The sequence below is a fragment of the Diabrotica undecimpunctata genome, chromosome 7 (genome assembly GCF_040954645.1).
Source record: "Diabrotica undecimpunctata isolate CICGRU chromosome 7, icDiaUnde3, whole genome shotgun sequence".
Taxonomy (NCBI): domain Eukaryota; kingdom Metazoa; phylum Arthropoda; class Insecta; order Coleoptera; family Chrysomelidae; genus Diabrotica; species Diabrotica undecimpunctata.
Window position 1 is genome coordinate 103,877,297 of NC_092809.1, and position 22,002 is coordinate 103,899,298.

General features: G+C 32.7%; 1 protein-coding gene across 2 annotated transcripts in view; it reads right to left on the reverse strand.

Annotated features, from left to right (window-relative positions):
* Window positions 1-22,002, reverse strand: part of LOC140445683 (uncharacterized) — a 44,272-nt gene that overhangs the window by 8,656 nt on the left and 13,614 nt on the right. For both annotated transcript variants that reach the window (XM_072537930.1, XM_072537929.1), the window contains exon 2: window positions 12,339-13,198. In XM_072537930.1, the coding sequence (XP_072394031.1) occupies window positions 12,339-13,198 (860 nt within the window). The remainder of the gene's footprint in view (window positions 1-12,338; window positions 13,199-22,002) is intronic.

Sequence of the window (22,002 nt, forward strand, 5' to 3'; positions counted from 1 at the left end):
ATATTCGTGTGACACCATTCAAACGTGAAGATAGCGTCAATTCTTCTTCTTTTCGTATGTCATCGTTCGAGCAGCGGAAGTGGCGTCACACTAGGCCACGCCTCGCTGGTGATGTAGGAACGTCCCCCGTGTCTCAAGGCCACGTCCTCGGCCAATGGTGACGTAGGTATGCCTCTCGTATCTCTAGGCCATGCCCCTCGGCCAATGGTGTCATAGGAACGCCTCCAACTAAATGCCTGACCAATGGTGGCATAGGAACGTCCCCTCGTGAGCGAGGCGTGGCCTAGTGTGACGTCACTTCCGCTGCTCGAACGATGACATACGAAAAGAAGAAGAATGAACGCTATATTCACGTTTGAATGATGTCATACGAAAAGAAGAATTAACGCTATCTTCACGTTTGAACGATGACATACGAAAAGAAGAATTGACGCTATCTTTACGTTTGACGGATGACAGCTGCCAGCCGCCATCTTGGTGGGTGGGGCATGTGACGTCAGTGGGTGGGGCGTGTGACCGCAGTGGACGGGGCTTGTGACCTCAGTGGGCGTGGCTTGTGATGTCATAGTGGGAGTGGGGGGTCTCCCAACCGGCCCAACCTCTACTGTAGTATATAAAAACTGTCATCAATTTTATTACTCGATTTATATCTGTATAAAACAAACAATTCCAGTAAAAGTCGACTTTTCCAAGGAAAATAAAAAAATATGCACACAGAAATATAAGGAAAATTCCGAAAATCAACTGCAAAAAAATAATAACAGTTTACAAGAGAAAAAACGTACTAGAAAGAGATCTAGAAATTCCGAGCGTTGGACCTGCAATATTAGAAAACAAAATTTTGATAAGGGGTTAGAATACGTTTCTTCGCGAAACAAGTTAAGACTAGCAAGAGGGATAAAAACACATAAAGACTGCTTCGAGAAATGCATTTATAAATGTGCCAAAAATATAAGCGAAGAAGACAGAAACAATTTATTTTCTGATTATTACAAGCTTAGTAGCAGTGAAAAAAAGATGTTTATTTTAAGCACAACTGAAATGAGTATTCCACAGTGAAGAATAAAAGGAAAAAATCCCCAAAACTCAAAAATAACTAAAACCCTTATTTTCTTCTATATTTTAAGTAATAACAAAGTACAGGTTTGCAAACAGTTTAACTGCGGAACACTAGGTATGAGGTAAAAACCTATATACGCATATAGAAAGCATAGAAAAAAAATTACATCAGATGCAACTGCCAATCTTGTTAGAGAGCATATTAACATGTTCCCTGTAATTGAAAGCCATTATTGTAGGGCTGATGCTAAAAGAAAATATGTAGAGGGTGACCTATTACTGTAAAAAATGTACAATATGTACGAGGATTTCATAAAGAAGAAAGACTTGACTCCAGTAAAACTTGTTTCTCGCAGAACGTTTTGCACTAAATTCAATTATTCATTTAATAAACCTTCAAAAGATGTATGTGACCTCTTTGCTGAAATAGAATGCCTGAAGAAAGAATACACCCTTAATGAAGAAAAGAAATAGGAATATGAAAACACACAAAACACTAAAAAAAATTTCAATGAAAGAAGAGAAAAAGACGCATATTGAAAATGGTAACGAAGTACTGTGTTTTGACTTACAAAATATATTGACATTTTCAAAAGGAGACGTCAAAAATTTATTTTATAAAAGTAAGCTAAATGTGTATAACATGACAGCGCACCTTTACATTAACCGGACTGTTTATTGCGCGATTTGGCCAGAGGCAATGCACGGTCGGGCTGTGAATCCTGAAAAGGGTTGTAGAAGACTATCCGTTACTGGAGGATTTGACTTTGTGGAGCGATAGTTGCGTTCCTCAAAATCGCAATAGATTTATGAAAATTCAAATGAAGTTTTCAGTACCTGGACATTCCTGCACACAAGAGGTTGATTCAGTTCACAGTGCAATTGAACGCAGTTTGAGACAATCTGAATACTTTTTCCACTTTCGTTATTAAGAGTCCTTTTAAGTAAGTAAACACAAGAGAGCATTACACCATACTTCAAATGAAAGAGCAAGATTTTTCAACCTATTCATCAAAACTGAATTATACTGCAGTTCCATTTTCAAAGGTGATTTCTTTACAATATACTACAGATTTTTATGACATCGGTTTCCGAACCACTTTTAACGAACATGAGTACAGAATTATCAGTTTAAGACAACGTAATGAGAGGAGACATACTGCTGACAATGACGAAATACCCATATCAATAAACAAAAATGATATTAAAGTCACCTTGACACAAAACAAGGTAGAAGCTCTGAAATCTATGTACAAGTGAATGCCAGATGTAGACAGAAACTTTTATGTTCACATGTTTTCCAACATGTCTCAACATAAACAGTAAAACTGAGATTGCTGATAGGACAATGTTACCAAGACTTATGTTTCATGTTTTTGCATTTTTCGTTTTTTATTAGAGTCACGAAGTTCTATGTTTTATTTTTTCAATAAAAATATGGAAAACATTAAATATTTTCTGTTCCTTTTTTTTAAATTTGCTTTTATAGTAGACTTTCATCTATTATGTTTAAAACAAAAGCAAATATACTTTCTTGTATACCAAATGTAATAGTCAAAATATTCAAAGTCATTTTAGGCAGCGTAATGTCAAATGTAAAAAATTAGTCAAGAACAAGAAATGAGAGAAAGCCAGGTCTGTACAGTGTACAATAGATGAAGCGACGCCGTGTTCAAACACATTGGCGATGAAGTGGCTTGAATGTAAAAAGGGGAGGAATATTTTGAAAAGTGAAACTATTAATAACTAAATGCCGCAACTAAGGTACAGCTGGTTAATAAAAAAACTGATACGACTCTTCAAACGTATTTTGTAGAAAATTGAGCAGTGTATTTTGAAGGATAAATACTTATTATTTACATACTGTCACTATAACTGCCAAATCTTAAAATTTGTCAGATAACCTATTCTGTTCAACCTCAAAAAATGACTCCACAGGCTAGCAAGGAACTAAAAGCAAGAATTGTAACGAAATTAGAAGATGGTTGGTCACTATCTTCCGTAGCGAATCATTTTAACGTAAGCAGAACAATTTTTTTTAATATTAATAAAAGATGGAGAGAACTAGAGAACAAGAAACACTCGAAAGAAAGCAAGGTTCTGGAAGACCAAAAATATCTACCCCTCATGAAGATCGTACGCTTTTGGAGAAATTAGAAGAGAATTCTTTTGAAGATGCGTTAAATTGTTGTATCGGCGGTATTCTATAACACAAAATGCTGAAGGGCTGTGGCACGGTATACAACAGGTTTGGGAATAGAATAGAATAGAATAGAAATATGCTTTATTGTCACTGAAAATTTTACAATTTTATGAACAAAGCTTATATAAAAGTTAAAAAACAAAGTAATAATAACAAAAACAATTAAAATTTACTAAAATTACATAAATCATCAATATCACATAATAAAACATAAAATATACAATCCACTGCAAAATTTCACTATATTGCAAATTGCATAATAAAACCTTACGAACTAGTTTACGAATAAGTTTAAGCTGCTGCATGTGATACCCAAATATATATAAAAATACTTTGTTACTTGTACCTAAACGAATCGTACTTTCTTAATTATTCGTTGAGAAACTTTTCCACAGAATAATAAAGTCTTTCAAATAGATAGGCTTTTGTCAATTTACGGAACTTAAGGAAAGAAGTTGTAGATTTAAGTTGCAAAGGGAGATGGTTGTATAATTTTTTTGCCGAATATAATATAGATTTCTTTACTAACTCAAAGGATGGGATCGGTAAATACACATCAAAGCTTTAATTTCTAGTGGGGTAGTCATGACTAGGTCTTGCTGGAAAAACATGTAGGTGTTTACGAATTAAGCAAACAGTTTCTATAATATATATATATATATATATATATATATATATATATATATATATATATATATATATATATATATATATATATATATATAGAATATATAGAAAGGGGATAGTTACAATGCCGTGATTTTTGAAGTAGCTTTTGCGATGAGTTATTGTACTGAGGCCAAAAAGATACCGTATTGCCCTTTTTTAATTTAAAAATAACATCAGATTGGACAGCTGTACTCGAACCCCAAGAAGGAAGGCCATATAGAAGATGAGACTCAAACAAAGAAAAGTATGTTATTTTGGAAGATGTTAAATTCATTTTCTTCGAAACAGATCTTATTGCATAACAGACTTAGGCTAGTTTCTCACTTAGCAAATCGATATGAAGGGACCATTTAAGGTTGCTGTCTATAAAAATACCAAGAAATTTTATAGAACCAATTATACTGATTTGACTGCTATTAAGAAGCAAGGGTTAATGAGCTCCTTTATAGGATGTTGCAATGTAAACGTTGCAATATTAGGGTTCTTCCAGGTAATACTGGTATCATCAGCAAAAAGGACAATTTTTCCATCCATTTTTAAGTTAGTGATGTGATTTATAAAGATGAGGAAAAGTAGAGGACCCAATACTGAACCTTGTGGTACTCTACATACAATGCTTTTGTGACTAGAGTCAGTATCATTTGCTCGAATTAGTAGTTTCCTATTCGTCAAATAAGATTGGAACCAATTTAAAGAAATACCTCGAATTCCGTAGAAATTTAGTTTTTTTATGAAAATGTCATGATTTACACAATTAAAAGCTTTGGCATAGTCACCAAAAACATTGGCAGTATAAAGATTATTGTTTAGTGCTTGATAGACCTCATGTAGTACAGAAAACATAGCATCGCTGGTACATTTGTTAGATATTAAGCTGAACTGACTTTGTGATAAAATGTTGTTTTCAACGGGAAAGGACATAAGTCGGGCTTTTATAAGTCTTTCAATAATTTTGGATAGGACAGGTAGTAAGGCAATAGGCCTATAGTTGCAAACATTAGATTTATCACCACCCTTATGAAGAGGAACAATATTGGCTGTCTTTAGGCAATCTGGAAATATACCTTTTTCAAAGGAATCGTTAATTAGTGAGACCAGGACTTCCAACACATTATTTGTGAGATTTAAGAAAATTTTATCTTATCTCGTGGTTGAAAAATCTCCGACAATGGTTTGGGATGACCTCAGCGGAGCTGTTTCGCAGAGCAGTCAACAAAACCATGATAGCCTTGATGATCGCCAACATCCGGACCGGATAAGGTAATGAAGAAGAAGAAGAAGAAAATTTTTATGGATAGTCCATCAGTACTACAGGAAGATTTGCTTTTGATACTACTGATTGTTTGGATCAGTTCAGATTTATCAACTGGTCTTATAAAGAATGAATTCGAGACCTTTTTTAAATTGGCAAGATAGGAAATAGGATCTTGTTGTGGCAAAATAGCTGATGTTATATTTTTACTCACATTAACGAAGTATTCATTTAGATTTTCTAGATTTTCAGCGTTTGGAAGAGAAAATATTTGAGCTGTGTTAGTTTTATTTCGAAGATCGTTTATTATGGACCAAGTTTCCCTTGCAACATTTTTAGAGCTTCCCAGACGATTCTCATAGAACATTTTTTTAGCTGTTTTGATAAGTTCTAGATGGGTTCCTCTGTACTTGGTGATATATTCAGTAACAAAGACATTGGTAGTAAATTTCTTGATGTACAGTAGTGAACGCATATTCTTGGCTGATATGCGGATACCCTTGGTAGTCCAGGGTTTGTGATGTTTTGACTTAATTTTTATTAAAGGAAATGCCTTAATGAAAATACACACAAGCTTATCTAAAAAATTACTGAAATTATAGTACACGTCCATAGAGGGAAAGTGCCATTCAGAAGTCAAGCAAAAATTTTGGATCATGAATGTGTTGCTTGTGTGAGTCCATTTCAAAAAGTAAAAGAAATAATAAATTAGACTTACTCACAATCAATTTAATTTAACTAAGTTAGTTACTTAATTGATTGTGAGTAAGTCTAATTTATTATTTCTTTTACCTTTTAAAAATTTTGGAATTTACGAAAGTTCTTTGCTGAAAAAATCCTACCTAAACGTTTGGTTTTCGAGGATTGTTTGTTAAGAATGTTAAACTTGGTATATACTGCTTCATGGTCAAAGAATCCTGCATTAATAATTGTAGAACGTACATATCAACGTACATAACAACGTACGTAAACAATCAGAACTAATCACCACTATACAAACCAGAAAACTGAAATACCTAGGCCACGTGATGAGGGGACCAAAATATGAAATTTTGAGCCTCATCATACAGGGAAAGATTCAAGGAAGAAGATCTGTTGCCAAGGCAGAACTCATGGTTGAAGAATCTACGTGATTGGTATCAATGCAGATCGATGGATTTGTGTAGAGCAGCAAGCTCAAAAATAAAAATAGCCATTATGATTGCCAACCTCCGTAGGGAGACGGCACTCTAAGAAGAAGAAGTACATCAAGGGGTGAGAAATCTGAGACAATATAATCAATTATGGTAGATGTTGTTTTAGTAATTCTTGTAGGAGAATTAACGTGAATTGTGAAAACATACGATTCGAATATATTGACCAAGGATACTTGGGTAGCACAAGCAACAGCGTAATTAATATTCAAGTCACCGCATAGAATCTTTCTGCTTTTATTAAATGCAGATAATGTATAGATTAAGATCCTTGTTATAAACCAATGAAAACTCAAAAAAGGATTCATTCAACAGAAAGTCATATTTTGTTATAGGAGAGAAATCATTATTGGTAGAAAGAATTAGGGTGTCACCATGAGCTGAACTTGGACGATCATACCTAGCAATTGTGGTATATTTTTCTACAAAAAAGGCTCGTTAAGCCAGTGTTCGGTAACCACAACTATCGGGGGAAATCCTAATTCCTCTAGAAACAAAAATAATTCATTTCTTTCATATCTTATAGGATGAATATTAATCAGAACCATGCTAAAGTAGTCATCACTATAAAAATGTGAGGTTTCTAGTCCCACAGAACACGTCATATTATTTAAAAAGAACAGCTCTCTGAAGAAAATTTCATAGTTTCTTTCACGCAGATGGACCGAAGAGTACAAGCTGTTATCAATGCTGATGTGAGATATTACAAATTATTAATTTTATTTTTACATATATAAATTTAGTATAGTTTTGGTCTTTCAGACCCTCGCTTTCTTTCGAGCGTTTCTTGTTTCCTCAATTTTTTATTAATAGAAAAACTGTGGTTCTGCTTATGTTAAAATGTTTTGCTGTCTCTCATAGTCCCCAGTTATCTTTTAATTTGGTTAGAATTTTTGCTTTAATATATTGTTGAGATGTCGTTTGTTTTATTTCTTATTAATAAAAATAATAATAACAACCCTATTTTATGTAAAAAATATCATTTATATACTCTTTATAAAATGCAGGAATTCAAAATAATATCATAATTTAGACCTTAATAATTATTACAATTTATGAATTAACATTATGTAATCAATTTTTTGTTGTTTGTTTATTTTATTATTTGTCTGCCATAATAAATATCATGAAATGTCAGACTAATCAAATAAACTGCTCAAAATGATCAAATCTGATTAAGAGTCGTATCAGTTTTTTTAGGAACCAGCCGTAGATTAATTATCGACGTATATAAATACATACTGTGCTCACACTAAGAAATCTTTGATTGTCTTTTGTTTTGACTTGTTTAGACAGTATATAATTTCTTGTTCTTGTATCTCTTATAACATCAAAATGTTTTCAAAGTCATATGCTCTCTCCTCGCACAAACGCATCAAAGTGTTTGTAACCAATATAGCATCATCACAGTTGACGGTGAAAGATTTTTCATCCTGTGCTTTCTGGGTTACGTGTTCATCAGATTCTGTCATTTCTTTAATTATTTCTTTATCTGTTAAGTCGGCATTGAAATTGTTATCTATAACCCACTCTGGTAAAGCTTTTTTTGATTCTGATAAATTAGTCATATCTAGACTTCGGCAAATATGCATATTGCATATTTTGCATATTGTGCATATTTTACATTTGTATAAAAGTTTGCATAAAGTGCATAAAAGTTCAGATTTTTATACTGTATTTGAAAATTTTTAAACATACCAATTTATTTCAATTCTTGTATAAAATTTTGTAGTCATTTTAATCAAGAAATGATCTAAGTACGTAATCTCTACAGGTACAAAACATTTACAATTTCAAAGAAGATCAATTTAAGTAGCCCTCAACATTCTTAGAAAGTCTCGGTCACTGAGGCATTCAGTTATTGGATAATCGCTAAGGGTTCGCTCATTTGCATTTTATGATCTAATCCCCAAATCTATCTACAATTTATTGTATCTTAACAGCAGGTAAACGGCTAATAGTTTTGTTCCTAATTTAGGGATTTTCCAAAATCTCCCAGTTTATTGAATTAGGTACCTAAACATTTCTAATTTGATGCTCAGATTTGTAAATCATTTTTGTTTTGATATTCAAAGCGTAAACACTCGTTGTGCGTAACAAAAAGGAAGATTGTGATTTTATAATGCCTAAAACAACCAGTGCTTCAACTTGGATTAAACCTTATAAAGAGCTGTCTATGGATATGGGAAAAATCTACTGTTCAGTCTGTGGCAAAATTGTAAGTATCTAATATTTTCTATTAAATATCTAATATTTCATACATACAGGGTGTTTCCAAATGACACTTACAACGTTTGACTGTAGATACTTCTCGAAAAATTGAACAAAACTATATAGTTAATGAGGGGTCAAACAATAACTTTAAAACCAATAAACGTATTTACTTGAAATTTAGTACTTGTAGGTTGTTTTTAAATGAAAAATAGCTTCCTTTAGTGAGAAAAAATTGTCCATGGTACAATACAATGGTGTGTATTTAGAAAAATTTTTTACCTTTACTTTTTTTATGAAGTCAGCTATTCTAAAACACAATTATTTTTATTGTAATTGAATTAACAAAAAAAAAACTTTTGTTGAATTTTAAAATAAGTTATATGATGTACTAATGGTTAGTAACAAAAACTAATTTGTGGATTAATACTGCATTTAAAACACTTAGCGAGTGTTTTTTTTCCAAACCAGTTATTTGATTAACCAAAAACACCTTGTATATTTTTATATTTTAAAGGTTGGGTTAAAATAAAGGTTTTTATTTTTATTTATAGATAGCATGTGAGAAGAAATTTCAGATAGACCAACATGTGAGAACTGCTTCACACATTGCAAAAAAAGGAAAAATAGGAGGAAAACATCAAACTTCAATGGCTAAATGTTTCCAATCTACTTCAAAAAAATTAGATGAGCAAGAAACTTTTAATGAAGACTTGTGTCGCGCATTAGTGTCTGCAAACATACCGCTTTCAAAATTAGCAAATGTAAATTTTAGTTCGTTTCTAAAAAAATATTGCAAACTTAATGTTCCAAGTGATCTGTCTCTAAGAAGAAATAATGTGAACGGGCTATACTCGTCGGTGTTAATTAATATTAAGGAAGAAATTGCAGATAATTATTTTTACATATCTGTAGACGAAACCACTGATTCCTCAGGAAAGTATATTGCTCATTTATTGATTGGTGTTCTTAAAGAAGATACCTTACCAAAATCTCATCTTATTTCATGCCAGCAACTTGAGAAAACAAATGCTTTAACAATTTCGCGTTTTATACAAGAAACATTAGCAACTTTTTTTCTTCCGACAACTATTCCTTCTAATAAATTACTGCTTATTTTATCGGATGCTGCTCTTTATATGGTGAAAGCAGAACAAAATTTAAAAATATTTTTCCCAGATTTAATACATGTTACTTGTGTAGCGCATGGATTAAACAGAGTTGCAGAGGAAATACGAAAAAAGTTTCCTCTTGTAAATACCATGATATCCAGTGTCAAAAAAGTATTTCTTAAATCTCCTATAAGAATTCAACTTTATAAAGAAATGCTACCTAACATTCCTCTTCCACCACAACCTATTTTAACGCGATGGGGAACATGGTTAGAAGCAGCTAATTTTTATGCAGATCATTTTGTTAAAATAAAGAACATATTCTAAACAAACTTTTCAGAGTAACTTGCTTCAACAAGAACTTTCATTTATAAAATCAAATTTTAGTTTTGTTCAAAAAACAATTACTCAGTTAGAATCACCAAAACTGTCATTGTTCTAAAGTACAGCATTAATAAAAGAATTTGCGTCATGTTGTCGGAACGTTAGAGGTAATATTGGAAAAGATATTTTAAAAAAATTTGAAGCTACTATGGAAAAAAATAAAGGTTACCATATTCTTTCTGAAGTAGTCAGTGTTCTAGCTGGAAATATTTCGGAAACAATTAATTTAGAACCAAATGTTTTGGTTAGTTTGAAAAATGCTCCCGTTACATCAGTTGATGTTGAACGAAGTTTTTCCATATATAAATATATGTACTCAGACAGAAGCCACAAGTTTTTGTTAGAAAATTTTGAACACCACTTGGTCATTTATTGTTACCATAATTCTAAATAAGTTTATTCATATTTAAAAATGATAGTTACTTAAAATAAATGTAAATCTTAATGAATAGTAGGAAATATTTAGTTATGTACACTTTTTTTTTTAAATAAAATTGTTACTATTTTACGATTTTTTTATTTATTTGTATGCATATTTTGTAAAATATTTGCATATTTTCGGGTAAACACGTGCATATTTATGCGCATATTTTTTACATTTTTATTTGCATATTTGCCGAAGTCTAGTCATATCAATGCAAAATTGAACAGTAGCATCTAGTACAACTTGCACAGGTTGATCATTGGATTCTTTGTTAACTTTATTAGGAAGGACTGGGTTATTGGGGTAAATATTCTTTCACAATTTAATCAGTGTAGTAGGCTTGACTTTCTGTCAGGCTAACGCAGCATTGATAATCGCATCTTTGATGTTAAAGTTTTTTCAAAATTGAAATGATGTCAGCATTAGGTTGACTCACAATATTTACAAGGAGTTGTTTCTTGTAGCGTGCCTTGAGAATTTTAATAACGTTTTGATCCATGGGCTGAATCAATGCGGTAGTATTTTTCGGTAACTACATTGCCTCGATATGTCCATCGCCAGTTTAGATTTTTAATTCATCCTTATCAGGATGTCCTGGAGCATTGTCTAACAAGAGGAGGGCTTTCACTGGCAGTTTCTTTTTACTTAGCTGATCTTTAACTTGTGGGACAATATTGTTCTTGTACCAATCCAGAAAACCTTCTTTTGTCACGCACGCACGGCTTCGCCAAATGTATGTAATTGGTAGCTTCTCAATTTTAAAATTTTTGAAGGCACGAGGTTTTTTGGACTTACCCACGATTAGCAATTTTAATTTGTGGGATCTTGATGCCATCGCGCATACCATGAGAGTAAGACGTTCTTTCTGAAGTTTTCTACCAAAAACATTTTTTTCGTCTAAAGTGAAAATGTCTTTATTTGAAATTGCCGTCAGTTTAAACCGGTTTCATCAGCGGTATAAAGTTGTTAAAGAATTAAGTCTAATTCGGTGATATTTGTGCTCAAATTTTTAATAAATTCCGATATCTCAGAATCGTCTGCACTCAGCCTCTCTCTACTCATCTGCAAAAATCTTATTCCGTACCGTTTTTCGAATCAACCTTGACTAGTAGTTTTCTTTGTTAATTCCTGATAAAACACTGAGCTTTATTTTTTAAAATGTCACTTGAAAAAGGAGCTTCTCTGCTTTGTTGTTGCTCAAACGAGATGTGCAGAAATTCTTTAACATCAGGAAATTCACTCATTTTAAGGGGTTTTCTGCCCTTAGAAGCATTCTCTGCAGATTTTATAAGTTTTTCGACTTTATCTTTGTTTTTTATCATGTCGTACGCTGTAACTCGTCCACTATCATAGAATCTAGATATTAGAGTCAGAGTTTCACCACACTCGTACCTCTTAATAATATCTCACCATTTATCTTTTAGAGTCAGTGTTTTGTGCTTTCGTTTTGAACTTGTGCTCGTCATTGAACTGAACTTTCTAAAAGAATTAAATAAAAGTTTGGCACTGCGTATTACTGTATCTAAAAACCCTATCGAACCGAACTGAAATATCTGGTAAGGTTGATGAGAATTATGTCGCAGGTTTCAGTACAAGCAGAGACGGCGGCGACCTTGTCGGGAGGTGCGTTGGCCTATCGAGCGTGTCGGATTTCAAAAGGTCGGAGTATCAATGGTGTACTGTACTTTTAAAAGTTATATTTAAAGAAAATAGAAAAGAAACCAAAAGGAAACAAGAGACAGTAGATAACAAAGAAAAACGTTGAGGAGACAAAGAAAATCAAAATAGTAGATGTAAATTGTTAAACTGTTATTTTAAAAACCAACATTACCTTTTTGTTTGTAGCTCTTCCATATAAACGGACATTTATCAAAATGGTGTCTTTTACTTGGCCAGCAATCGTTCTCAATTTCCTTTACATGCTTTCCTGTTAATGCAGGAATTAGATTGGGAAATGTATTGTCACCAACTTTATTATATCCTTTCATTTCAACGGTTCCAATTTGTTCTAAATAATTTAATGTCTTTGGCATTTGTCTATGAAAATTTAATCTTGAAATGGCATCTAAGCCTAGCACTAAAATATTTAAAGAGGAGTCGTCTTGGTTCAGATCTTTCTTCACATTTTCCGATAGTTTTTTTACAGGAACAAAAGCAAACATATCAGTATAAATATCACGATTGTTGTAGCTGCATGTAACTTTTATAAACTCTTCTTTTATTTTAGCCTTATTAACAAATGTTTGGCAATCTTCACTGTATCTTACTTTATTGTCTGCAGAACCATCATCAGGATCTTCTCTCCAAAATGTTTTGTAACAACATGTCAGATTATTTATGTTAGTTACGTTATAAAAGGGCAATGCATCCTTTATAATTCTTATAGATTCCATGTCTGATTCAAATAATGCTGGTGTACCATTATTACAAACATATTTTCCTGGCTGCTCTATGTAATCTAAAATACTTTTATCATAAGGGTGCAGATATGGAATTGTACAACCAGGGGTGTTTATAGTAAATACTCCTGAGTTGGAAGTTTTTTCCACTAATCTATATTTCGGTTCTTCTCCACAAATGACTTCATTGATCTCGATTCGAGGAAATATATTATCTTGTTGATATACACATATCAATATTGTAATACATATTAACAAGAGTATAAGATATTTGAAGTCCACCTTTTTACTCCTGAAAAAAAAAAGGAAACTAATAATTAAAGTTACGAAAATAAGAGTAGTAAATATATATAATCAGTTTTATACCTGATCCTGAATCAGCCCTCCAGAAAATAAAAAATAGTAAAAACATAGGACAAAACTACTAGAAAAAGCCCTGAACAAATGAACTGCTAAAATATGTAGGATAGAATCTAATACAACAACTGATAAAATTATTTCAGAAAATCCTTTACCAACATACAATCCCAAATGAATGGCGAATTAGCACCACCATACTTATGTTAAAGCATGTTCAATCATTCCGCAAATTTTTCCAAATTTTTGCCCTCATAAAATTCTTTTAGCTACGTCCATGGCTAACTAATCCTTAGAAGAATTATGCTAAGCTTTCTAATAAGCATACCAAGGGCAAGTAATGGATCTCTTATGATGCTTTCCTTTTTCAGAAATAAATTAATAGATTGTGTATTTTGTCTATCCACTAACCGTTCACTTCTAAAAATAGGTATAATTCTCTGGATTTCTAAAAAACCTCAGAAAAATCAATTTTACCCTTTTACCCGAGTCGCATCTCAATTTTAAAGTACAATTAGGGCTAATCTCGCATAAGCCAAAAAAATCTCCTCTTCAGAGAAAATTTTAACTAATACTTTATTTGTGTACCAGCTTTCGAGTTTAGCAGGTCAACTTGGCGGTAAGTCTTTTATTCAGATTATGTCTTATAACTGTCTCGCCAATTACGATTTTTTTTAGTAATTATAGACTTGATGTCACTTCTGTTTGCCTTCATACATATTACTTCGTATATCGTATCTTGTATCCCGAATATTGTAAGTTGCGTATCGCCTATTGCATCTTACATCATACATCCTACTGCCGTTGAGTTCGCTAGATATCATCCTGCCGCTGTATTACCTATGACACTGTGCGTCTTTCTGTTGACACAAATTGTTTATTGTCGCCCGTCCACAACAACTACTGCATTCTTACCTTAAAATATACCTCTCAGACACGTGCCAATATGAACCTGTAAGTTATTTTGTTGTTGTCTTTTATTCGACCCAAAAGCCGAGAGTTTTACAAACAGAGACACTAAATCCCGTTGTAAGTGATTTATAACATTTCCATGCTTTATTTTTCTTTGTGACAGAGGACTATTCATATTATAAGTACGGTCAAATTATTGCTGATTAATTTATATGTATGTATTTATCTGTTTTCCTTACCTGTATTTAAATGCTAATAGAGTTTAGTTTTAAAAAAATATGGTGATCAGAAATTTTATTACATGTCTTCAAGGTGCAATAATTTTGAAATTCATTAATTTCATTAACTTATTGGATATATAATAGAAACACCAACCAGCTAGAGGACCATCATGGAGGTGGTTAAAAAAACTAGCAAGGGATGAGAGGATGCATTATTCGTTGACGGACGAGGCAAAGAAACAGGAAATAACTGCAGATAAACTCGGGTACAACAAAAGTGAAATAAAGAAAGATAGACAAGAAAACAAAAATAAAAGACGAAGACAACAGAACAAAAAAAGTTGAAAATAAGCACATGGAACATAAGAACTATGCTAGCTCCAGCAAAAATGCTAGAAATAGGAAAAGAACTCAAAAAGTATAAAATAGATATTGCAGCACTGCAAGAATTACGCTGGGAGGGACAGGGACATATCGATAAACAAGACTTTTTTCTTCTTCTTCAAGTTCCGCTCTTATCGGAGATTGGAAATCATTCTGGCAATTATAATTTTGTTGGTTACGCGCCTGAATAGTTCAATTGGACTGCATCCAAACCGTTCACGGAGATTGCGTAGCCACGAGATTTTACGTCTTCCCACTATTCTTCTGCCTTCGATTTTACCCTGCATTATATTCCTTAGTAGTTCGTATTTTTCACCTCTCATGATGTGCCCCAAGTATTCCAATTTCCTGATTTTTATGGAATTTAAAACTTCACAATGTTTTCCTAGTTGTTCGAGAACTTGTTCGTTTGTTTTGCGATTCATCCATGACATTTTCAAAATACGTCGGTAACACCACATTTCAAATGCTTCTAGGTTTTTAAGGTTGGATTTTTTAAGTGTCCAAGCTTAAACCCCATACAAAAGGGTAGAGAAATATAACATCGAAGCATTCTTATTCGGAGCGATATATTGAGATCGCGATTACAAAAAAGTTTTCTCATTCTCATTCTCAGCTTAACTTTGATGTTTTGTGCTTTTGTAAATACCATGAACTTGGTTTTCTTCAAATTTATTTTTAGTCCATAATCGTTGCAATATATATTTAGTTGTTCAGCAAGGTGTTGCAGTTCTTCTAGTGTTCCTGCCAGAAGAACGGCGTCGTCAGCATATCTTATGTTATTAAGTAGCCGTTTATCATAAGACCCTCACTGACCTCGACAAGCGCTAGTTCTGAGATGGCTTCACTGTATAAATTAAATAACAAGGCTGATAAAATACACCCTTGACGGACCCCACGGCGAATCTGGATATCCTCGGTCAGTTCATTTTCAACTTTCACTTTTGCTATTTGGTTCCAATAGAGGTTACATATGATTCTAATGTCTTTACTGTCTATGTTTTTATTTAATAATATTTTTTTAAGCCAATTATGCTGTACTCTGTCAAATGCCTTCTCAAAATCAATGAAACAGGATATACTTCCTGATTTATATCTAAGCATCTCTGCGAAAGAACACTTACTAGTGCATCTCGTGTTCCCAGTCCTTTCCTAAATCCCATTTGTGTATTACTTATGCCTCCATCTAATTTCTTATGTATTCTATTGTGAATTACTTTTAAAAAAATTTCAAGATATGACTCATTAAGGCTATGGTGCGATGTTCATTGTACTCCTTTGCATTGGCTTTTTTGGGTAGCAGTATGAATGTTGATTGGAGTCATTATTTAGGTATTGTACCTGTTCTATATATGGTATTGAATAGATCCAAAAGAAGATCAATAGATTCAGTATTCACAATTTTGAGTAATTCGATAGTAACTTCTTCAGGCCGGGGAGATTTACCACCTTTAGCTTGTTTTATTGCATATTCAATTTCTTTTCGTATAATGTCAGGCCCAGTATCATCCTTAAATTATTTTGGTGCTTCTGTTCTCTCTTTTCTTCAAAAAGTTGTGCTATAATATTGTGTCTATTTCTGCATTTTTTGATTTTTATCTGTTATAAGTGCACCACTTTCATCTCTTAGTTGCCTAGTTTGAAGTGTTTTTTTCATTCCTGTTAATTCTCTAATTCTTTTATGCATGTTAAAAAAGTCATAATTTTTCTCAATTCTCAACAAGACTACAATGCTATATTCAGGAGGAAAGAAGCAAGGGCAAAAAGGCGTGGGGTTCATGATACTAAGGTACCTAAGAGAGAAAATTATAAATTTCAAACCAATATGCAAAAGGATGGCCTATGTTAGAGTCAACAACAAACCATTTAATATATCAGTCTTGAATTTATACGCCCCCACAGAAACAAGTAATGCAGACGAAAAGGAAATCTTTTATGATAAGGTCGAAGAGGAGATAGAAAAAATACCCAAAAAAGATGTTATATTTGTACTAGGAAATCTCAATGCCCAGATTGGAAAAGAGGACTTTTTACAACAAATTGCAGGAAAGCATACAATACACGAAAACACGAATGACAATGGGCAAATACTATGTAACCTAGCAACAAGAACAAATTTGTTAATAAGCTCAATAAAATTTGAACACCCTAAAATACATAAGGTTACATGGAGGTAACCAGATCAGAAAACATATAGTCAGATTGATCACATATTGATTAATAAACGAAAACAATCGTGAATAAAAGATGTAAGAACGTTCAGAGGTGCGTGTGCAGATTCGAACCACTACATGGTCACAGCCACTATAAGACAAAAAGTTAAAATTGAAACAAAACAAAAAACCAACAAAAAAGTGGAATGTCAATAAAATGAGTAATCAAGAAGTAAGAAAAAAATATGAAGAGGCAGTAATAGTTTAAATAAAAGAGAAATATAAAGCAGAAGATATAAACACAGAATGGGAGACGATCAAAAAATCAATAGAAGAAGGTGCAAATATGCAGATAGGTAAAGGTCAGGTTAAAACAAAAAACGGATGGTATAACCAAGAATGTAGAGAAATAACAGGAAAAAAGTGGAAGCCAGAAATAAATGGCTAAGAACAGATAAAGAGGAAAATAGAGAAGAATATGTAAAATTAAGAAGAAATGCTAAGAAAGTGATAAGGCAAAATAAAAGGAAATGGGTAGACAAAAAATGCAGGAAATAGAGCAGGAAAGAACAAACAGAAATACGAAAAGTTTTTACAAAAAGATTAAAGAACAAAACAAAAAAAACAAGGGCAAAACAAACGGAATAAAAACTAGAGAGGGAACAGTGATAATAAAGGACCAAGAATACCAGCAAGTATGGAGATATTACTACAGAGAAGAAACAACAGAAGAAGAAATGCATAACGAGGAGGAAACGGTGCACGAAGAAGAAGCAGATGAAGTAGACATCCAAATTTCAAAAGAACCAACATTAGAGGAATTGGATGAAGTAATACAGAGAAGCAAAAATGAAAAAGCCCCTGGTAAAGATGGAATTAATATGGAACTAATAAAATACGGAGGAAGGGAACTAAGAGGAAAAATACTGGCACCATTGAAAAATATATGGAAAGAAGAGAAAATGCCAGGGTATTGGGAGGTAAAGCAGATCATAACAGTACATAAAAAGGGAGACCAACAAATCTGTGAAAATTATAGAGAAATAATGTTACTTAATACAACATATAAAATATTGACATCAATAATAAAAAAGAGGTTATCAAAGATCACAAAGAAGACAGTAGGACAGTACCAATGTGGATTCACAGAAGGAAGATCTACAATAGATGCAATACCCACAATAAAACAAATAATGGAAAAAGGAAACCAGTATAAATTAGAATTGAAAATGTTGTTCATAGACTTCAAACAGGCATTTGATTCGATTAAACGGAACGGATTAATGATAGCAATTAAAAAATTAAAAATTCCACATGAACTCCGAAAAATGGAAATAAAGGAAAGCTCAGAACAAAAGGTGATCAAATAATTGCATATGCAGACGATATTGCTATTATTGCAAAGAAAAGAAAAAGAATGAAAGACATGCTGGACGATAGAAGAGAGAAAGGGGAGCTAATGATGCTAAGATTAAATCAAGAAAAGACAAACATATTAAGATTAGGGACAAATCAATTAAAGAAAAAAATCAAAATAGGAAGTCCTTAGTTTGAAGAAGTAGAATACTTCAAATACCTAGGAGTTACAATAAGCAAATCCAAAGAATGGAAATCCGAAATAAAAGAAAAAATATTAGCAGCGAATAAAGCTTATTTTGCTAACAAAAGATTACTTAAAAGCAAAACACTGACTAAGAAAACTAAGATAAGCATTTATAACACCATAATTAGGCCAATATTATTATATGCAGGAGAATCAATGACGATGGTTAAAAAAAAGAAGACTTAAGAATAGCAGAGAGAAAGATTATAAGAACCATACTAGGACCAATTAGAACAGAGCAAAATAAATATAGAAGAAAAAATGCAGATATTAAGGAAGGACTTAAGGAAGACATCATAACTAAAATAAAGCAATGCAGAGTTAGATGGTTAGGTCACATTTGGCGAAAAGGCGATGAGGCAGTGACATACGCAATGATAGAATGGAATCCAGGAGGAAGAAAGAGAAAGGGAAGACCGAGATCAAAGTGGCTGCAAGAGTTGAAGAAGACCTCCAACGGGCAGGAGTCAGAGAATGGACAGTAAGAACTAGAGACAGGAAAAAATGGAGAGATATTGTCAAGAACATAAGATAAACAAAAAAGACTAATCCACTCAAGAAATGGGATCTAGAGAGCATTCGCGGTTTAACCCCACACTGGGGTGTATAGCCATTATATATATATATATATATATATATATATATATATATATATATATATATATATATATATATATATATATTACTTTTTGAACATACAACATATAATTAATTAATTTTGTTCAACCTTATCTAGGTATTTTGAGTTACCAATATAACACTGTTAGAGTAAATCTTTATTCTTTTATTTCAACAAGTAAGTAGTGATTCCTTGTTTTATTATATATAACATATTTTCTCTTAGGTATGATTTATGGCGTAACTTTATTAATTTATATGTGTATTGTATACTATGTCTTATTGTTAGTGCTTACCGCGTGATATAATTAAACTTCTCATTAATATTTTGTTCCCGTATAGTAACCGTCTGTATCTTTCTCATATTGTTTTTGTCATATTTTCTTTCCGTTCTCGTAACTTCGAATCTTTTCCGCTATCGTTCTTATCTTATTTTCTGCCCATTCTCTTATTTACTAGGTTTTCCTATTCCTTTCAAAAATAGGGAGGTGCCAAAAATTGTGTTCTCTTTCGTGTTCACTCGTTTTTCTCCTGTAGTCTAGCTCTGACCAACCCCGACCAAGCTACCTCTACCAGACTGGAGCCCGGACTTAAATATATCGTTATTTGTGTAAACCTCACTTTTGTTTTAAAGAGGGTGCAATGTTTACAAGGGAGATAAGCAGCTTTCTTCGAAATATAGAGGAATAAACTTACTAAGCACAACAATAAAATTTACGACAAATATTAGAACAAAAAAGACGAATGGCCTTATATTCCTAAAGAACTAACAACAAGGATTTATTAAAATCCTGTGCTATGAAGATGACGCGGTGTTGGTTGCAGACGAATCGTTCAATATGGTGGTATAAACCATTAAAACCAAATGTATAACAACGACAAAGACCATATTGAGAATTTTAATGTCTTCATTGGCGCATCACTTTTTTTTTGAGTATTTCTATTACTTTCTTTAACTTTTACATAAAAATCTAATACTCTAAAATGCGAATTTTGGTTAAAATTTTATTTTTCAAAGTGATAGACCTCGTTGGAGTTTCGCAGCCACCAGCAAGATTATTATCACACAATGACTTTGCGTTTTTCTTGTACGTATTTAGACTAGAGCGGTACAATGCAGTCGTACGATAAAGAGCAACAAAAACTTGAAAAATATTGGCAAGAAATTCTATCAGTTGAAAAATTGGATGAGTTTGGCTACACGTTTCTTTCGGACGAGTACCAACCAACTGATTCTAGTGACAGTGAAAATAAATCGAGTACTCCGGAACAGAATAAAAAAAAACGTGTGGCTGGAAATACCAAACCGTTGGGACAAGATGTATTGGCGTCCACCAGTAAAGAAAAAGAATATACGAATTTCGGAAAACATAATGATGCTGCTATAGAATCTGCCATTGCTCAACATTCTGAAGTCTTCGAACAAGAAATTTTAGAAGAACCAACAGTATCTAATGAAATGAATGAAGCTACTGTCTGGGAGCCGGCAAACAGCAAAAATTTGCAGAAATTTACATTTGAGGACTATATTTCTGCAGGTTTTTATACACAATTATACGAAAACTTTCACAACAAAACGCCCTTTCAATTCTACGAACATTTTGTAGACGATGGTCTTTTATCTATGATGGTAAATATCTAATTTATTTTGTTCAATTGATTTTGATTTTTTTAAAATTTATATGCCAAAGAAACATATCGTTATGCTCTGTAGTATCAGGAAAAAATCAGAAAAAAAGCGCACTTATTACCGCGTGGCACAACACTGATGTCGCCGAAATAAAACGATTCCTGGGTATACTTGTATGGATGGGATTATGTCATTTTCCATCTTTTCACTTGTACTGATCAAAAAATGACTTACGTAAATAATATCAAAAAAGTAATGTCAAGGAATTGCTTTCAGTTATTGTGGATAACCGTTTGCAGAAGATCGTTCCCTTGCTTAGCAGACTGAAGGATAAATTCAAGGCACGATGGCAGTTCGTTTTCCTTCGGAACGATGGCAGTTCCAAAGGAAAACGTTTGCATTAACAAAACTTTAGTTTCAAGTGCAACTTAAATTCAGGCAGTATATTGTCAACAAGGGTCACAAAATTGAGATAAAATTATTTAAAATTTTTTAGCTCTGTTTAGAAGTGAAGGGACAAGCGAGATGTACTAATAATTAGTACCAAATTCGCCGACGAAATAGTGACAATGCAGAAGGCACGCGGTGATATTGTAAAGCCAAAGAATGCTATCGAATATAATAAATATAAAAGCTTTATTGATATATCAGATAAAATGAAAAGCTATAATTCGCTATTACGTAAAAGAATAAAATGGTACAGAAAATTATCATCGATCAAGCTCTTGACTGGCACAGCACTTATAAATGCCTATGTCGCGCATCAAAGCACTGCCAATCAAAGCATGACGATTATCAAATTCAAGGAAGAGGTAATTCGGGGCCTATTAAGAGATTTTATTGTCACACCAGTCATTATGGAAAATAGTTACAAACTGAGCGATGTTGGTCGTGCAGGCAGAAGACGATGTACAACGTGTTACGCAAAAATGGTTGAAGAGGAAGAAAGGCAATAAGCACAGAGGAAAGCAACCAATACCTTATTGACATGTGATGGCTGTAAAAAATTCTATTGCATTGGCTGTTTTTTATCACACATTCCGTGCCAAAAAATAAATTAGTACTTTAGATACAATTTTGATATAATGTTATTACGTTTTGTTTTATGAAAATAAAGCTTATTTTACCTAAAATGTTTTCTTACTATGAATATATAACAAAAAATATATAAATACACAATTTACTTATAAATATTATGGGCTGTGTGAGCCCTGTTGA